At 48.2% G+C, this 16,954-nt stretch overlaps 2 protein-coding genes across 4 annotated transcripts in view; one reads left to right on the top strand and one right to left on the bottom strand.

The window, feature by feature from the left end:
- Positions 1-364: 364 nt before the first annotated feature.
- LOC119176134 (cuticlin-4) overlaps positions 365-16,954 on the bottom strand; it is a 39,820-nt gene continuing 23,230 nt past the window's right edge. Inside the window, exons 2-5 of one of the 3 annotated variants that reach the window (XM_037427274.2) lie at positions 12,910-12,978; positions 8,930-9,298; positions 7,053-7,484; positions 365-1,153 (exon numbers count right to left, since the gene is read on the bottom strand). In XM_037427274.2, the coding sequence (XP_037283171.2) occupies positions 728-1,153; positions 7,053-7,484; positions 8,930-9,298; positions 12,910-12,954 (1,272 nt within the window). In that variant the 5' untranslated portion in view covers positions 12,955-12,978 and the 3' untranslated portion in view covers positions 365-727. The remainder of the gene's footprint in view (positions 1,154-7,052; positions 7,485-8,929; positions 9,299-12,909; positions 12,979-16,954) is intronic. The other 2 variants (XM_037427275.2, XM_075877007.1) reach the window with 2 other exon arrangements.
- LOC119176135 (CXXC motif containing zinc binding protein) lies at positions 14,999-15,910 on the top strand. The gene has a single exon (XM_037427278.2). The coding sequence runs from the start codon at positions 15,116-15,118 to the stop codon at positions 15,596-15,598; it is 483 nt and encodes a 160-aa protein (XP_037283175.1). The 5' UTR covers positions 14,999-15,115; the 3' UTR covers positions 15,599-15,910.

Raw genomic sequence — 16,954 nt, 5'->3', positions numbered from 1 at the left:
ACCAACCGCGACGATTAAGCGAGAGAAATCTTTTTGATGTGATATGTGGTCATACAACAAAAATGCATCAGCATATACTGCAGCGTATAATCCTGGAGTATGATAAGACTGCAATTGCTTTTAACTCCGGCAAAGTTATTTAAACGCTTAGCAGCCACATGGACAAAGTCTACTAATGGTTCCTTAAGTGAATATAAATATGCCTTGAGACAGCAAATTGCCAGCTTCTTACAATATTTTTGCATTGTGATCGTATGACAAGTACTTTCCAACAGGAACGTTCTCCTTCATGCAAAAAAAAAAGCACATAGACAGGTTATGTATTTTATGTGCTCGGAGCGATAAACTTATTCCGCATGCAAGCTTTGTTCACTTTTTGGCTTTTATTGCAACGGTCGTGTGGACGAACCAGCGTGTCAGGTATACACCACCGTTCTGTTGCGAAAAACCAGTCTTCGCATGGAAGAAGTGCGATCTCTGCTCGGCTTCTGAACTGGTGCTCCAGAGTCGGCGACTCGGTGGTCCTCCATCAGAGTTCTTCAGAAATGCCCATCTCGGAGAAGGTAAAACAAAAAAGTGACATAGTCTTGTGCCTGCAGCGGGAACGGTCCTGTGGCGACTTAGCGGACGAAATCGGAAAGCACGCGGCGGCTCACGTTGAGCGGCCTTTTGCTTGCTGCGCATTCTGCGCTGTGTCATATCTCGATCGGCAAGCTCAAGTCGCTCGCTAAGGAACGCGACGCACCTTGCGCACAAACTCCGACGGTGGAACGCTTTTGGATTTGCTGCCGCCTGGCGCCTGGTCCGAGGTGAGTTGGCGCACGCGCAGGTAGAGAAGCGCCGACAGGACGCACGAGCTAAGCAAGATGGCGAGCACGGCCGACAGGGCAGTCACAAATCCAGGTAGCGAGAGGCAGACGTCTCCAGTGGAGGGCGCCCGGGATGGCCAGCCAGGCGCAGCGGAAGACGGCTGCAGTGGGTCCAAGTCTTCTGGCGCCACGACGCGAATGCCGCGCGCCACCCGCGCCGGCTCCACTACGTGGTGCAGCGTCGACTCGTTGGACAGCTGTCGCCGGCTGCGCTTGGACTTCGTACATGGCTCCGCGCACTTGCGGCGACACATCTCGATGTTGCACTCCAGGTACACCTCCACCTGCGACATAGACCATTCACGTCAGTTTCTACTGCCGCATTGAAAGCGCTGCACAGCCGCCGGCTCTCGACATGTGCTTCTGACCGCAGCGGCTGCGTATTTTGATTAGGACATACGGCAATGCTAAAAACACCTCTGTACCGCGCTTAATAATCTCGCACGGTGCTGTAATTTAGCCCTGACGTAGATTACTGTTATTCTTAAGAACGACCTATTCTGCACGCTTACTTTTTAACTCCACTAGGGACCGCTTAATGACATTTTAATCAATCGTCACCCAAGGTTTTCTTATGAAGAGGCCGAAAAATGTTGACAGCTCCAGAAATCATGTCTTCCAAAAGAGCTGCCGCTCCTCTAGAATACGTGACATGGTAGCCCTCCCGAAAAGGCGGTGACACGAGTTTATACTATAGGGCTTAAATAAACTCTCCAGACACTTTTAGTCTAAAGTTTCAATGTTAACATTAAAAACTAAAAACTGATCCGACGTTTCGGTGCTTTGCGCAAAAACTGACTGAACGCCGCCATGGCAGCAGCTATACCTTCATTACGAAAGAAAACATTGCAGGGTAGTTTGGTGACACTTCGAACGATACAGTGACACGTTTATTAATCATTAATCTTGTCCAACGAAAAGGAGGCGGTTACCCATGCTGTGAAGCTGCGGTGAACACGGTCGACGATGGAGTTATATGTTCACCTCTGCAATTTAGTTGATTTTTGGGAAACCGGCACTCGCTGGTTTCCCAGTCATTATACGTCTTTCTGCGGCTGCTCAAAAGCACATTTTGTTCCCTGCCTCCCCTTTCCACACTTACACATCCGTGTCTTCAAGAAGGTGCTTCAAATTTGGGGGGGGGGGGGGGAACTGGCAAACCAGCGCTAAACGCAACCCGCCACGTCCTCGGCCATGGCTGCCACTCCTCTCTTCTTCCCTTCTCGTATTCCCGCCTTTATTTCCCTCTCCCCATTCTACTGCCCCTCATCTAACCACACGCACCGTGTCAGTGCGGAGGTGTAAGGAGGCCGGCACGTCCCATTTCACTGCTGCTTTACGGGAGTTTGTTGAACTAGGTTGTATTGCATAGAGTTCAGAAAGGTCAATTTTGTCCGGTAACACGAATATATAGTGGTCTCAAACTGTACTACAAATCAATATTTGAGGTTAAATAGTGTTCATATCACAGATTTTAATAATAGCCATTTATAGGCACTTATAAGAGTTAAGGCACCGACGTAAAAAATGTACAGTTAAAGGCACTCTAAAAATCATTATGAAAGCATTCGTTAACCTCATCCACGCTCAAATACCAAAGTGGTACGATGGGGACGCAATGAACAAAAATGGTTTCTGCTGTGAAGGGCTCGAGGTCGATGGTAGGTATGGCGGGTTTTTTTTAGAGTGGCTGGCTCCCCGCCGTCGTCCGCATGGCCGATCTTCACCAGTGAGTAGACGCGTTCGTAAGAAAGAAAGAATGAAGGCTTATTGACATGATAGTTGAAAGATGGAACTGTACAGGTATTCAGCTATGTACAAAGATTCATCTCATGATTCAGCTTATAATTCCATTCCTATTTACAAAATGTCTTCAGCTTTTATAGCCCGCCGTCTCCGTACACGGAGGTCCGAAGAAGGCGGTGACTACTCTTGCCACAAATCCGGTGACGCAGTTTCAGTGGTCCATCCACCAGAAAGGGTGCATATATTGCACCACTCGGCTGGGTGAAAAGGTCCAATGGTAGCACGAGCGCACCACATAATGACGCACCCGGCCCCTGCCTTGAAGGCACCGCAGGGTGAGGCGGTAAGGCTCATTCACACCAAAGGCGGCGCGGCAAAAGCGAAGAGGGATTTCCGAAGCAGCGAGGCGGCGAGTGCGTGAACCTGTTCAGATCGCATGCCTCCTTCGTCTGGCCACGCGGAAGAAGAGGAGGGAATGGAATGAAAAAACCTTATTTCAGTCCTGCAGGACGAGCTTAGCGCGTAGTGGGCGTCTCCCACGTAGGGACCGACAGGAAGTACCTGGCGGCCGCTTCGTGGGCCTGCTGGACGGCCCATTGCTGGTCGGCGAGAAGCGAGATGAGGCAGGCATCTCGCGATTTTGCGCACATGTCGCTATGACGTGACAGTGCTCCTCCCAAACGTACACCCGCGCCACCACCGTGCCTCCGCTGCGTGGCGTTCTGATTGGCTGTGGCAAAGCGGCGAGCCTCGGCAGGCGGCGAAAAATTGCTCCGAGAGGGATCACCTTTCCGCCTAGTTTTTCTCCCACTTTCGCTGCCTGGAGAGGAGGTTTTTCCAGCTGTTCGCGTTGCCATCTCACCGCTTTAGCCGACCCGCCTTCAGTGTGTGTGTAGGCACTGCGCCGTGCTCCTAGGCACTGCGCCATGCTCCCGACCGGGTTGCAGAAATTAGGTGCCTTTTCTCATCTTCTAACCACTCTCACCACCACCACCTTCAGTGTGAACGAGCCTGTAGAGTCTGGAGAAGAAAAGTTGTGCTCCTCCGGGGAGATGGCCGCTGACACGAACGTCAGCAGTGGTCCATGGCTGCTTTCAGCTTCAGGCTTCCAGAACTCTCTCAAACATAACAGTCCAAACACTCGATCCCTGAGAACTGCTTCTTCGACGTCTTCCCACGCTTCCGGACTGATGGTGCTTTGCGATGGCATCGAGTAGATGACAATTGCCAAGTCAAGAGGTTGACTTAATGAGACCAGCCACAGTGGCACCGTACCACGCTGTTCGAACCCGTTCAACAAAAGGCTTGTCTCGCGAAGCTTTCGTTGAGATCCGACTGCTACCTGGAACATCTACAGGACAGCGTCTTGCAGACTGGGCACTGATGGGGTTTAAAGCATCCCTAGCAGACCGGCTCACGCACAATGGCGTCTGCCCAGATGCTGCCGCGCCAAACGTAACACGGCCTAAAATCCAGTCTATATTCATCACTCTGAGGAGAAGCAAGGTACCCGCTACAGATCTCTGATGCATTATGTGCGCTTTGTTGATTCTGCGGCTGATAACGAGGAAGCTTTATCACTGAGCTCGATTGGAAGCTTCAGGCATTGCAGACTCGTCACGCGATTCGCGCTCTGTGACTCTTGGTGGCAGGCACCCAGCCAGGGGCAGGGGTACCCAAGCCACCCTCCTCCCCCGAAATTCGGATGGAGGGGGTGTTTTACCAATGTCAAATAATCAAGATAGGCGTTTTTCAAGGTCTTGAACCGGTGCACCCGTCCCCCTCTCTCGATGACGAAAATTCCTGGCTACGGGCCTGCTTGGTGGTATTCTAGTCTTCTACAACGCTCGTGTATAGCGTGATTCCTTGCCTGACATTAGCCAGTATGAGGTGTTTTTGGCAGGGAACTTCAAGCTCCGGCAGCAACGTCGGCAGCGGACAACTATATGCCGCCAACTACGGCTGCTGTTTTAGGGATGAAGCTCCTTTAGCCGTGGGTCGTGTGTCCCGATGTATGTAGTAGTAGCAGTTGTCATAGTAGTAGGAAGCCACATCTTGTTTAGTCCTTGGAATGTCCTCTGGATGACGGTACTTCTATGTGATGAATATATGATGAAAAGATGCGAGATGGCGGTACTTGAAGAGTTCATTAGATGCACGGATGGATGGACGGACGCACAGACGGACAGACAGACAAGCAGACACCGGACGGACGCACGGACGCACGGGTGGACAGACAGACGCACGGACGGATGTATGGATGGTCGTATGAACAGATGCACGGACGGACGCATGCATGGACGGACGAACGCATGGACGGACTGACGAACGCTTCGCCCCAGTCATCATCATTCACTCCTTAGATACGTTGTGATTTTTTATCTCGTAGCAGATTTCGCTGCAAAAACAAAGCTACATGAACCACAGTATGTGACTCGTGAAGATGAAGTGGCTGCGGGGAAGCAGTGCCGTGTGCCTTTTGGGGATGCAATAGCGAGCACTCTCCGTATGAGCTGACACATGGGTCAGCAGATGAAACATCGCATTTAAAGGAACACGGATGGGGCACTCGTATCGTTTTTGGTTCCATTCGTGTTTCTTCATGAAGAGGAAGTCACAGTTTTGCCGAAAGAGTGAAGCAATGAATGCGATAGCAACAAATTCGATTATTATGTGCTTCATTTTTACTGGTTAGGAACTACGCTGGATTGCCCTATAGTAGTAACCGTTAAAAGCTATGACGCCACTAAGTTTAGTGCTGAAATATCTAAGTGACATCGCCACCTGCATTTTCTTTTTGTGCGTTTTCTCCTGGTAAAGTGGTGATTTTAAAATTTTAAGGCTAATTTGTTGATATGTGAAAAAATGTTTTTCTTTTTAGCGTCCCCTTAACTCCACGCAGAACTTGCTACTATATCTTTGTATTTATACCGAACATTTTGGCGACGCCATAAATTCTCCTAGGCTATCATGTTAGCAATAAGAAAGATATGAGGCACGGCGGCGGCGGGGTTTTCTTTCTGGAGGGGCACCGACGACGAGTGAGTTCCATAAGGGGGGCACAAAGGGGGGATCATTTGCGTTGTGTTTAGACTAGGCTTTTTTGAGGGGGGGGGGGGGGAGTCTAAGCGGGCAGGCGAAAGTTTTAGGGAGCTTCAGTCCCCCGTGTCCGTCACTGGCACCGCCTCAGTTTCAAGCTTCTTTTAACGCGATGGCGTTAGAGAGATCGTGTCGGATAAATTCCGCCGTCGGTGTCGGTACCGTTGGTTGTGAGCGAAAAATCGAGAAAAAAGCAAATAAAATAAAAAAATTGGTCCCATTAAGGATCGAGCGCGGGCCGTTCGCGTGGTAAACAAGTGTCCTATACCACAGAGTCATTATGTTACAGCTGCGTCCAGAAAAAAAAAACACTACATAAATGCCATGCGCAAGGAGTCTCCTTAACGCATTTTGTTCGACAGGTGTCATAACGAAACAAGTCCATTCGGCGATTTGTAGGCGCATTTGAGAGGTCATCAAACTACGTCGAAAAAGGCCGGTATAGTGCAGCCATCGCCGCTAAAAACACGCAGGAACTTTCAAACAGCTCTAAAAACGGATAACTATGTTCCTCTATAGCGGCAAACATATCATGCTTCTTTTCCAGCGGCATTGATCAAGCAAAGAGCAAATGCTAGATAATTTGCTGCTATCTTTGAGCCATTGTGAGACTCTTTATGCCCCTTCATGGCCTCCGAGATTGCGAGCGCGCGGCGCAGAGAAACCCGCCGCGCACTCGCAATCTCGGAGGCCATGACCCCTTCCACGACCACCTGGATCAGCGCGCGCGGCCGCGCGCGCCGATCCAGGCGACTGTGTTTTTTCAAGGAAATTCCATTTCAACAAGCCACAACACTTGCATAGATTTAGCTTTTGATTTTCACGACACCATCAAAGAAGTGAAGTACCGCAGTTGCCATTTCACCGACCATAAAGCGATGCTTGTTGCAGTTGGCCGGAAGAGGTCAGCAGAAGAACAAGTAGAACAATTTACAGATAACTAACGCAAGACGGACGACAGAATGTGGCCATTTACGAATACAAGTGTCACGCCTACGCGCAGTTCATAATACGGGATCATGTGACAAAATCACTGTACAACATTTTCATGAAGTTGTTATGAAAGTGGTGTTAAATAGATAGAAAATCTGTACCATTACTATAAGTACATCGCGCTTGTTTGTTTGTTTGTGTGTGTGTGTGTGTGTGTGTGTGTGTGTGTAACAAAACATATTACTAAGTATGCATTTAGCGGTTGAAGAGCGCACTAGGGCCGGTATTCGCTATCGCGTACAACTCTTAAAAACGAAGCTTAAGGATCCCCCAAGTTTTTTTTTTTTTTTGCAGTGCCAGTTTGTCCGTAAATACATACTAACCTTGTCGTAAACAGATACTAACTTTGTCAGGAAACTTGAACGCCTTGAGGTATGCGAAGGCGATGGTACTGGCACCGGTGGCGCCAGTGTTGCTCGTCTTCTGCCAGGGTCCCAGTAGCTTCGGTTTGGCGACGCAGCCTCGCGCATCCGTCAACTGGACGGCGCGACGCGGGTCACCGTCGTGCGCCAGGCAATCCTTGACGAGCACGTCCAGATCGGTGCCCAGCGTGTACACCACCAGCGTGAGCGTGTCGCCGATGCGCACCAGGCCCGTGACGGGCGGCGAGAAGGGGCCCCGTCCCAGCTGGACGTCCATGTACGAGTCGGCTGCCGAGGAACCCGCGTAGCGCGCCTGCTGCACCTCCAGCTGGTTGACGCTGATGGACGAGCTCACCGTCCGGTCGATGTTCGTGTCCCACGAGCAGCGCAGGCGCCGCGCCGAGTCCGACCACTCCTGCGCGCGCACACACCGTATGCTTTTGTGGGGACCCAAGCTTGTCGGTACTGATTCATCACGTGACGCCGGAAAAAGACAGCGCTTGTCCTTGTCTCCTATGGTTTGCCGCTTTTGTCGCGCAGTTTCACGTAATCACCGGTATGGACAATGCCACGCAACACACAGCAGTTCACTGAGCACAGCATTTGATCTATTCTGCATAATTTGACTGCACACAATTTCTGAGCTTCTGCGAATATTCGAGACCTTCGAATATTCGAATGGATATTAAGGCATTCGAATTCGCTTCTATTCAGATTTAAATTAGGAATTTCCAAGTATTCGAAATCAGCGAATAGGTGCATTTTACTCCGCAAGTAATCCTCCTGTAAAGAATGTTTTGCTGTAGTACAAAAATGCTACATGAAAAAGCACATCTGTCTAGGAAAAGTTCGCGCTGACATGGAGCTCAATTGCAAGGTTAAATGAATTTATTACCCTCACATGGATTAATCGGTTTTTAAGCTTAAAAGTTTCTTGTACCGGCTTCTATGCTCCAAGAGTAGCACATTTTAAAACGTTTTATCACTTAATTGCATTCTACCGAAAGTCAAATTATGCAACAATTCAAACTCACTTCCACTTTTCCTTATTTCAATTTCAAAAAAGTATATTGTGGAGTTTAGTTGGTTCATGGCTTTTATGCTAGTTTTTTTTGTAGTACACTATTTCGATTCAATTAGAAAATATTCTACGAAATCGCTATTCACTTCGTACTCGCTTTAATCTTAAAATTTTCTTTTGCTGTCCGCACAAGCCTAATAATTTCACAACATATCCTCGTCTAATGGGCACACATAACATAAACAAGGTGTGCCCTCCCGTGTATAACCAATATTCACTAAGCGCTGACCTCTCAGGAAAAGCACAGAGGAGTCTTCCGGCCAGCATGTCGAGCTCCTTCAGCCCCAACAGCATGCAGCGTGCTTTAGAGGGCCAGCTTTCTGGCGCCCCTGCGTTAAAGTGTTCTAGACTAGAACACTTTACCTGCGTGCAACGAGGCAGGAGGGGAGACAGGTTTCATCTTTTCTCTGACCTTCCTCCCTCACCACCACCAGGGGCCACCCCTACTATCATAGCAGGAGAATCGAGGCACCCTAAAAATATTATGCTGTTAAAAAAGTTTTCACAGGCGACAAGAGCCAAAAAAAAATTGTTTTGAAAGCTATTTGTTTTATGCCGTTTTGCTCTCCCCTCTCACCCCCTTCACCTATCCTGAAAATTTTCAGCTTTGCAGGTGTATACACATACAAGCAAACATGCAAACACACGCACAAACATAGAAAAAGGAACCAAGCGCCCTCTCTCCCAAAAGAAAAAAAAAACAAGTTCTGGCGGCCGAGTCGTACAGGTGATATAGGAAACCGTGTGCCGCACATGTCCTTTCACGACCCCGCACACACCTGAATCTTGGGCTCATTCTGGGCGACGATGGTGTTCTCGATGTAGGACTCGCCGTCCTTGGTCTTGCGCTCGACCTTAGACGAGCCGCAGCGGTCCGCGCGGATAACGAACTCGAAGGAGTTGCCGGGCGTCGCATCCGCCTGCACGTGGCGGCACTCTGGCTGCTCGAAGTGGCCCTTGGAATAGACGACGCCCGTGAAGGGCGCGTCGAACTCGACGCGCACCTCCATCGCCTTCTTGGTGCAGCGCACGGCAACCTTGGAGACCTGCGCCAGACCCTGCGGCGACGACGGCAGCAACGAAGCCTGGTCCGCTGGCGTCGTACTGACTCCCTGGCGCGCGCGCCGCGGGCTTCCCTGGGACGCCACCTGCGAGGAAGCGAGAAGCTCGATCGGCCGCTGCGGGCCAGACCAACGCGGCTCTCGTATGCAGGCCCGGATTCCTGGCGAGTCACTTTCACAAATCATTATCTTAATTCAGTGGCCGCGTTCAATGGATAATGAGGCAGCAAAGAGTTGCGTTCGGCCATTACGCCTCGATCACTCCAAGGTCGCCTCTGTTAATCGACAGAGAGAGAGAAAACTTTATCAAAATTAAACGAGCCCTAGTCCGAGTCCACTAATCAATAAAATGAAAGCAGGGCTTAGTATCGTCTGCCAGATTGACAAACGGGACAAAGCACCCAACTGAAAAGTAGTGTAAGTCGATGAATATATGAGAACAACTACTTCCTTTATTCTACTTGAAAAATTGAGAGTGCATATACACAGTCAATCTATCAAGAAAACGAGAACATATGCGCCATTTTCGCGGGATATTTAATTTGATTGCTTCACAAGCATTCACGACCTTCACCTTAAAGAGACAAATGCATTCAGCTGAATGAAATTTTCCACTATAGGTTCCTAAAACAGCGGTGGCAGCTGGGATATATCCATTTTTTAAATCATTTCTTTGCGTACTGCAAGTACCTACTCCTTGATATGTGGGGTTTAACGTACCAAAACCACCATATGATTATGAGAGACGACATTTTGACCACCTGGAGTTTTTTAAGGTGCACCCAAATCTGAGCATACGGGCCTACAACATTTCCACCTCCATCGGGAATGCAGCCGTCGCAGCTGGGATTCGATCCCGCGACCTGCGGGTCAGCAGCCGAGTACCTTAACCACTGGGCACCACGGCGGGGCAAGCACGTACTGCAAGCACTTTAAGTATCTATCTATCTATCTATCTATCTATCTATCTATCTATCTATCTATCTATCTATCTATCTATCTATCTATCTATCTATCTATCTATCTATCTATCTATCTATCTATCTATCTATCTATCTATCTATCTATCTATCTATCTATCTATCTATCTATCTATCTATCTATCTATCTATCTATCTATCTATCTATCTATCTATCTATCTATCTATCTATCTATCTATCTATCTAGCCGCTTATGTCTGGATGCTCTTAACGAAAATTATTGCGGGACGGTAAGATGGTAAGACGAATATGACGCGCTGGTCAAGACATGAAAAATGTCACTATCTCATCGCGTAAGTCGTCAAACGCCAGACACGGGCGGGTATGCGCCACAGGTGACTAACACTTAGTATCTACCAAGGAACGACGAGAACACACATGGGCAATTTTTAACGCGGAAGTGTTAAGAAAAACTCGACATCGGCAGCGTTGACTCGACGACCAGCGCTTCATATAAGCTTATCGCTTCTGGTCTTGCTAATACTCATGTTCCTGTTGGCGCTGTTACGCATGTGCAAACAACTAGTTATATAAACATCTGCAACTTCTCAGCATATGTCTGTGCGTGCAACATTTATATACATATTAGACGTCATTTCATGACGTGCTGCTCAATAAAAAAAAATACAACACTGTGAACTTCCCTCTGCATGCTTCGCGAAAAATTAACGTCGATTCCCAAGGTACGTGGGATCTGCTGATTTTTTTTTTTTTTTCATTACAGATGGTGACAACGTTGCGCGCTATGCATTTTAATTGTGTGGGTGCTATTCATGCCAGTGTTCTCTCCTCGGTATGGTCAGGGTTGCTTACCGGAACTTGCAAGGGCAGAAGAGGCCCCGCCCACACGACCAAAGCGCGACCAATTCTCGCTCACGAGCCGGACGATGGCCGGATTCACCAGCCATCCAGCTCATGTCGTCTGTTTAAATTCCGCGCCCATTGGTACTGGCGCATATTTCTACGCCTCTGAAGAGCAAATACCGCCGCCTTTCAGAGTTTTACCTGACTATAGTTGATTACCGCACCATCCCTCCTACCCTTTAACACTCTTGCTGATGAATTCACCTACGCTTCTGCTGTTTCTACGCTGAAATTAACATTCTATTCCCTCACCGCTGAGTATATTTATAGCTTGCTCACAGCCAGTATAATGACACGCAGCACGCCCTTGGTACAAAAGTTGTCACTAAGGAGAGCCTAGTGCCAATAAAATGGGTTCACTTCTCATTTTGTGGCAATAATTTTATCGGCACAGTTATCTGTGTGAAGCTAATTTATATTGTTCGAATTAAACGACGCGTAGTTCCACAGGCGGAGAGTTAAATAATGCAATGCAACCTCAGTCTCTTAGGTGCCGACACGAGGATATCTCTACCGCTAGAGATGCGTCTGTCTGTCACACGTTCGGCCACCCGGCCTAAGTTTAAGCACTTGCTGAATGCCCATTCATATTGAACTGATGACTGCGTTCATACTTGTGAACATTGTCGATCAAAAAGCAAAGATCACGAATATCTGAGGCACGACATCAATACGTAAGTACAAGGTGGTGTATCTCTTTACTTGAAAATACATATATACGTAATTCTAAAGAGTGTTTATTAGGCTGCGCCGAAAAGGCGACGCTCAGGTGCACGAAAAAAAAAGCCCTCTGCCGACGATATGGTGCTGCCACCTGGCAGTGGCCCTGGGTTCTGCACAAGACTGTGTTTCCCGAATCCACCAGCAGATGGCGTCCATATATCTCACGAATCAATGCCAGCCATACACGGCCTATTCAACATAGAGGAGGCGCTGCCTGAGGCAATGCAAAACATAAATGGCCGTGGATGAGACCAGGACTCATGTAGTACGGTCGGCAGAAGACTATCATCTTTCAACGACATTTGCAGCGCAGCACGCAGCTGCGCAGTCATTTTTTTGACATTCTTACTTCAACTGAAGCCATTTTAAATATGCAACAATACCATTATCGCAATGTGTAACACGTTCTAGTGTGCATCGTAAATGCAACCATCATGAGCTGTACATGTATTCACGACCCATGAGGTGGGAGTTTGCTTACAGTATTAGTAATGTGTACAAATCGACTCTAATTTATATGAAGTTGTCACGCTGTTTTTTTATTTGCCAGTGAACCAATCAGCTTATCATGACCTCTTATGACGTCTGTACATATTTCATAAATATTGATGCCGTACATGTTATTATATACTTATCAACCCTGATTCACTGCTTCAAACAAATATTTAATTGTGGTGTCTACTGTCACCTGCAGTGTGTGTACGAATTCGTATGCATCCTTCCGTAATTGTATACTGGACCACAAGCACAGCATTCGGGCCTTTTTCTTCGAGGTGATCCGCATATCAGCCTATGTTTATGAAAATAATATGGCGATTGATTCCGCAGCTCTGCCCAGCCGGGCTTTGTCGTACAATCCGTTTAGTTTTCGTCAAGCACGACGCGTACATGTAAGAACGTCGTTAACAGCTGTAGACGCCAGGTCCACATATTCCACTCATTGAGTTCCAATGCGGTTCGTCGAACACACCTAAAGGGGAGCTGGCTTGTTGTATATGGTGTTCAGAGCTGTTCTGATTGAACAGCAGCAGCGGTTAGAATCTGCGCCGGTCGTCCTCCAGCTTTCGAACTCTATCCGAGGAGCTCGCGCTGAATTGGACAGTGCACTCCACACAATATCACTCACTCACCTGAACCAGAAGGGTCACCAACGCCACCAAGGACGGTCGCCTCATGGCTCCCTAGTGGACGCACCTGCACTATAGAAACGCCGAATGCGACATTCACGTCTACGGCTGCTTTTCAGTTCATAAAGTGCCTCGTCCCCGTTTTAACCCTATCATTGGCGTAACCAGAGGGGGGCCCCCTGCTACGAAATTAGTTTTTAATGTTGCATTTGTGTATGCACACGCATGCACGCAAAAACATGCATAAAGTGTCTCTTGACCGCCCTCCGCGCATGCACACGCACACGCACACACACACACACACACACACAAACACACACACACACACACACACACGCACACACACACACACACACACACACACACACACACACACACACACGCACACACAAAGACGTCGTGCCCTGCGTAGTGTCGCGATACATTCATTATTGAGATACAAATGCAGTTTTAAAATGTATCTCCATACAGATTACAGATACTCAAAATTATCTCTGAAATACTAACGCGATACTGCTCAGCCCTGCGATTCAGCTACGATGAAGAGGGGTAACAGAACGAGTAACTGTTCTTGTGACACCAATCAGCTATTATTTAACTGCAGTTGTGGTACAATGACTTCTCAAAAGAGCTGCGAAGCTATACCTATATTGATTTTTAAGTCCGTAGAGCTGTTATCGGTCTGGTCCGCCACTCAGCCGCGCGCTTGAGAGAAAGCCAAGGGCGTAGCCACGGGAGGGGGGGGGGGGTCAACTCCCGAAAATTTTCTATTACACATTGTCATGTGTTGAGTGTAAGGACTCCGGGAAAGTGATGGCGTCAAAGACGAGAATGCTGTTGAGTCACTGTGACACAGACAACAAAAAGAAAATAAGATGAGAGACGCGGGAAATCCTCGTGGCACGAGCACCGGGGAAGGAGAAGAGAGGAGCGGAGGGGCAGCGCGTGGGGAGAGGAGAGTTGGCGGAAGCAGCAGGAACAGATCCCGGGGCTCCTTTCGACGCCTGGTGCCTCGCATCCCGTGGCTCTGGATCGCCAAGAAGTCCACGGGCCGCCCCAGAGTCCACCCGAACGTGAGTCGCCACAATTAATGCGCCCCCAAGACCCATTGTTTAACTCCCTGCGGAGCATCGATAGTGACTCAACGTATACGCTGCTGGCGTTGCATCTGGGACGCTCCATGTTTCTCTGGCCAATCCGCACGGTGAAGTGCGGTCCTTGACTTTCTTGCTTCGGTTCATGTGAACTGTGAATTGATTTATAACTAGTGACACTTATCTCTTTATTTCATAGAACGCGAGTGGCTTGTCTAGTTGTTTTTTAATTTTCATGGATTAGACGTTTGAATGTGTATGTGCTACTGATAACGCCCGCTTCATCCTTTTTATTTCCCGAACCTGATACGGTGAAGATAACACACAGCGACACACACAACACATACACGAACATACATAATGAGTAATTGTAAACCCCCCCCCCCCCAAAAAAAAAAAAAAATTCTGGCTACGTTCTTGGAGGAGGCATATAAGAGCATAGAGTTAATATATGAGAGGCTCTGCTTTGGGAGGGTCATCTGCCTCTCGGCAATGCGTTTCAACGGGACGAAGTCGCTCCCTTTGGCCAAAGTCTACATCCATGCTCAAATATATACAGATACAAGTCTACCAAAATAAACGTGCTCGTGCATCGGGCCTGCAGGTGCTGATGAACCTTCAAGAAGTGCCTACCGAGCGAATGACCGTAATCTGGGAGCTTTCGCTTGCAAATTGCCGATCGTCTTCTAGCAGCATCATGAATTGACAGACGACGAACGGATTGGACGCACTTTTGAAATTCCCGCCTGTTGGTGTGCGCTCACATTGCATGCTAAACTAAACCACGACGAGCTCCTTCATCGTGCGCTGAACACTCGTGCACATACACAAAATAAGCAAATATATGCGTAAAACATATGCTTCTTGGTTATTTTGCATGCTGATAACAAAAGGAAATGACCACGGAATTATCACGCAGTGTTGAAGCAATAAAGCAAACAAAATATCGAACGAGCGGAAGCTGACGAAACTGACGAATGCCCAAAACGGTAGTTAGCACCATCGCCACTGACATCTTGCTCGTTTTCGAACGTTTGCTAGGCATCGGTTCCAAGATCGACCTCCTTTGGTAAGTGAAGGCTCGCTGCAAAGATATACGTTTCATCGAGAAAAAAATGGTGAAGATTGCACTACAACTTCGCGCCAACCTAGAAAATGTCGCAACCTTCAAGCCTAGTCCAGAGTGCGTATGGTACCTTCGGCTGAAATGCTTGAACTGCGGCGAGCAGACCAGCGCTTGGCAAACTGTGGAGGCTTCCAACCGGTCGCCAATGAAAGGCAGTCGCAGGGAGGCTAATCTAGTTCTCAAGTGCAAGTTGTGCAACCGTGTGAACAGCATGGACGTTCTGAACGACAAGATACAAGCTTACGGCGCTGACGACTCGTTCGAGTTCGTCACCATCATTGTCTTTGAGTGCCGCGGCGTGGAACCGGTCGCTTTTGACGCCAGGGATGGTTTCACCGCTACAGCTGCTAAAAGTGGAACTGTTTTTGACGACGTAAAGTTCGAGAGCAAGGAGTGGGCCGAGTACGACGAAGAAGGGAAACAAGCCGTTGGGATCTACGATCTCCAGCACAAGTTCATCAAGGTGAAGTAGGCCGCGCATTTGCCCGTGGTCCGGGTGAACGCTTGTCTAGTCTGGCATGGAGCAAGGGACGCCGATCGACAATGGGCCCGAAAGACGCTTTTCAAAAGTTTGAGACTGAAACTGCGTGAGTGCCTTCATGCGGTTTCCTTTTTTTCCTTCATCATCTTGCGGACACTTCGCCAGCCGAGGAGTCACAAGTACTAGATTACGCCCCCCCCCTTTTTTTTTCTACACACACGAGCTGTGTCCAGTAAATTCACTTGTTTCTGCCTTTGCCTGTGGTGCCAGCACACCATGCTCCGTGTTACACATAACGTTGCACGAACACACGCTTGGTTGGTTTGATACGGATGCCACACAGTGCAGTTTAGATTGCGGTTGAGCCCCCATCGGAATCGAGATTCCTGATCGCAATTGGCTTATTTGTGTTAAAATCGGAATGAAGCCAATTGCGTTCGAGAATCGACCTAGATGGGAAGTGCCCGTGTGCCACCTATTAAGGTTTCATTGGCACATGGCCTCGATTTTCGCTTAGTCACTTTCGCTGCACAATCATTCGATAAGGCAACAGACAGTGACCGTCATAGAGTTTCCTAAAATTAACTAGAGGGAACTCTGGCACTGCGATCGTTCAGAAACCATGGGAATTATGGGTATGACAGATTTGCTTAGTCTTCCTCCTAGCGGGCAGCGAATCCCACTTGTGGCTTTGTTTATTGCTTTGTTTTGGTTTTGTATCGAATGAAAGAACCAACACTTTTGATCTTCGTGAGCTGATTTGAAATGGTAATCCTAAAAGGTGAAGTTGAAGTGTAACTGCTCAACATTTGCCGATTGTTGTTTCGTGACAAAGCAGCTTAAAGCCACGCGGCGCCTGAAGGAACCTAAAGTACGAAGACTAGGCAAATCCATGTACTACCCATAATTATCATGCTAGCTGAAGCATAGACACCAGCACCAGAGTTTTCTCTAGCGTATATTTAGGAAAATCTATGGTGACCGTCACTCCAATGAGACATCGCACAAATGTATCCGTGAAAGTAATTGAAAAAAAAAGAAGGCACCACTATGCGGCATACAGGGGCCGGATTCACAAAACTCACTTACGAAAACATTTTTGCGCAAGAGAAATTTTGTTGCGTAAGTCGATTCACGAAACGAAAAAACGTCGTAAGAGGCCATCGTTGTCACATCGGCCACTGCAATAAAGCGCACTGTGACTGACCGGGAACATGTCAGCGATGGTGATGCAGTTGCTATATTTGCTTACGTCACCGAAAAGTGCTCGTAAGTGGATTCACGAAGCAAAATTGTGCGTAAAAACAGCGTGGCTGAGAGAAAATCCTAAGAGTGGTCCGGACCACT

Source organism: Rhipicephalus microplus, chromosome X, assembly GCF_043290135.1.
Source record: "Rhipicephalus microplus isolate Deutch F79 chromosome X, USDA_Rmic, whole genome shotgun sequence".
In the NCBI taxonomy this organism is placed as follows: domain Eukaryota; kingdom Metazoa; phylum Arthropoda; class Arachnida; order Ixodida; family Ixodidae; genus Rhipicephalus; species Rhipicephalus microplus.
Note: the sequence above shows the minus strand (reverse complement) of the source record. Positions and strands in the feature narration are given on the sequence as shown.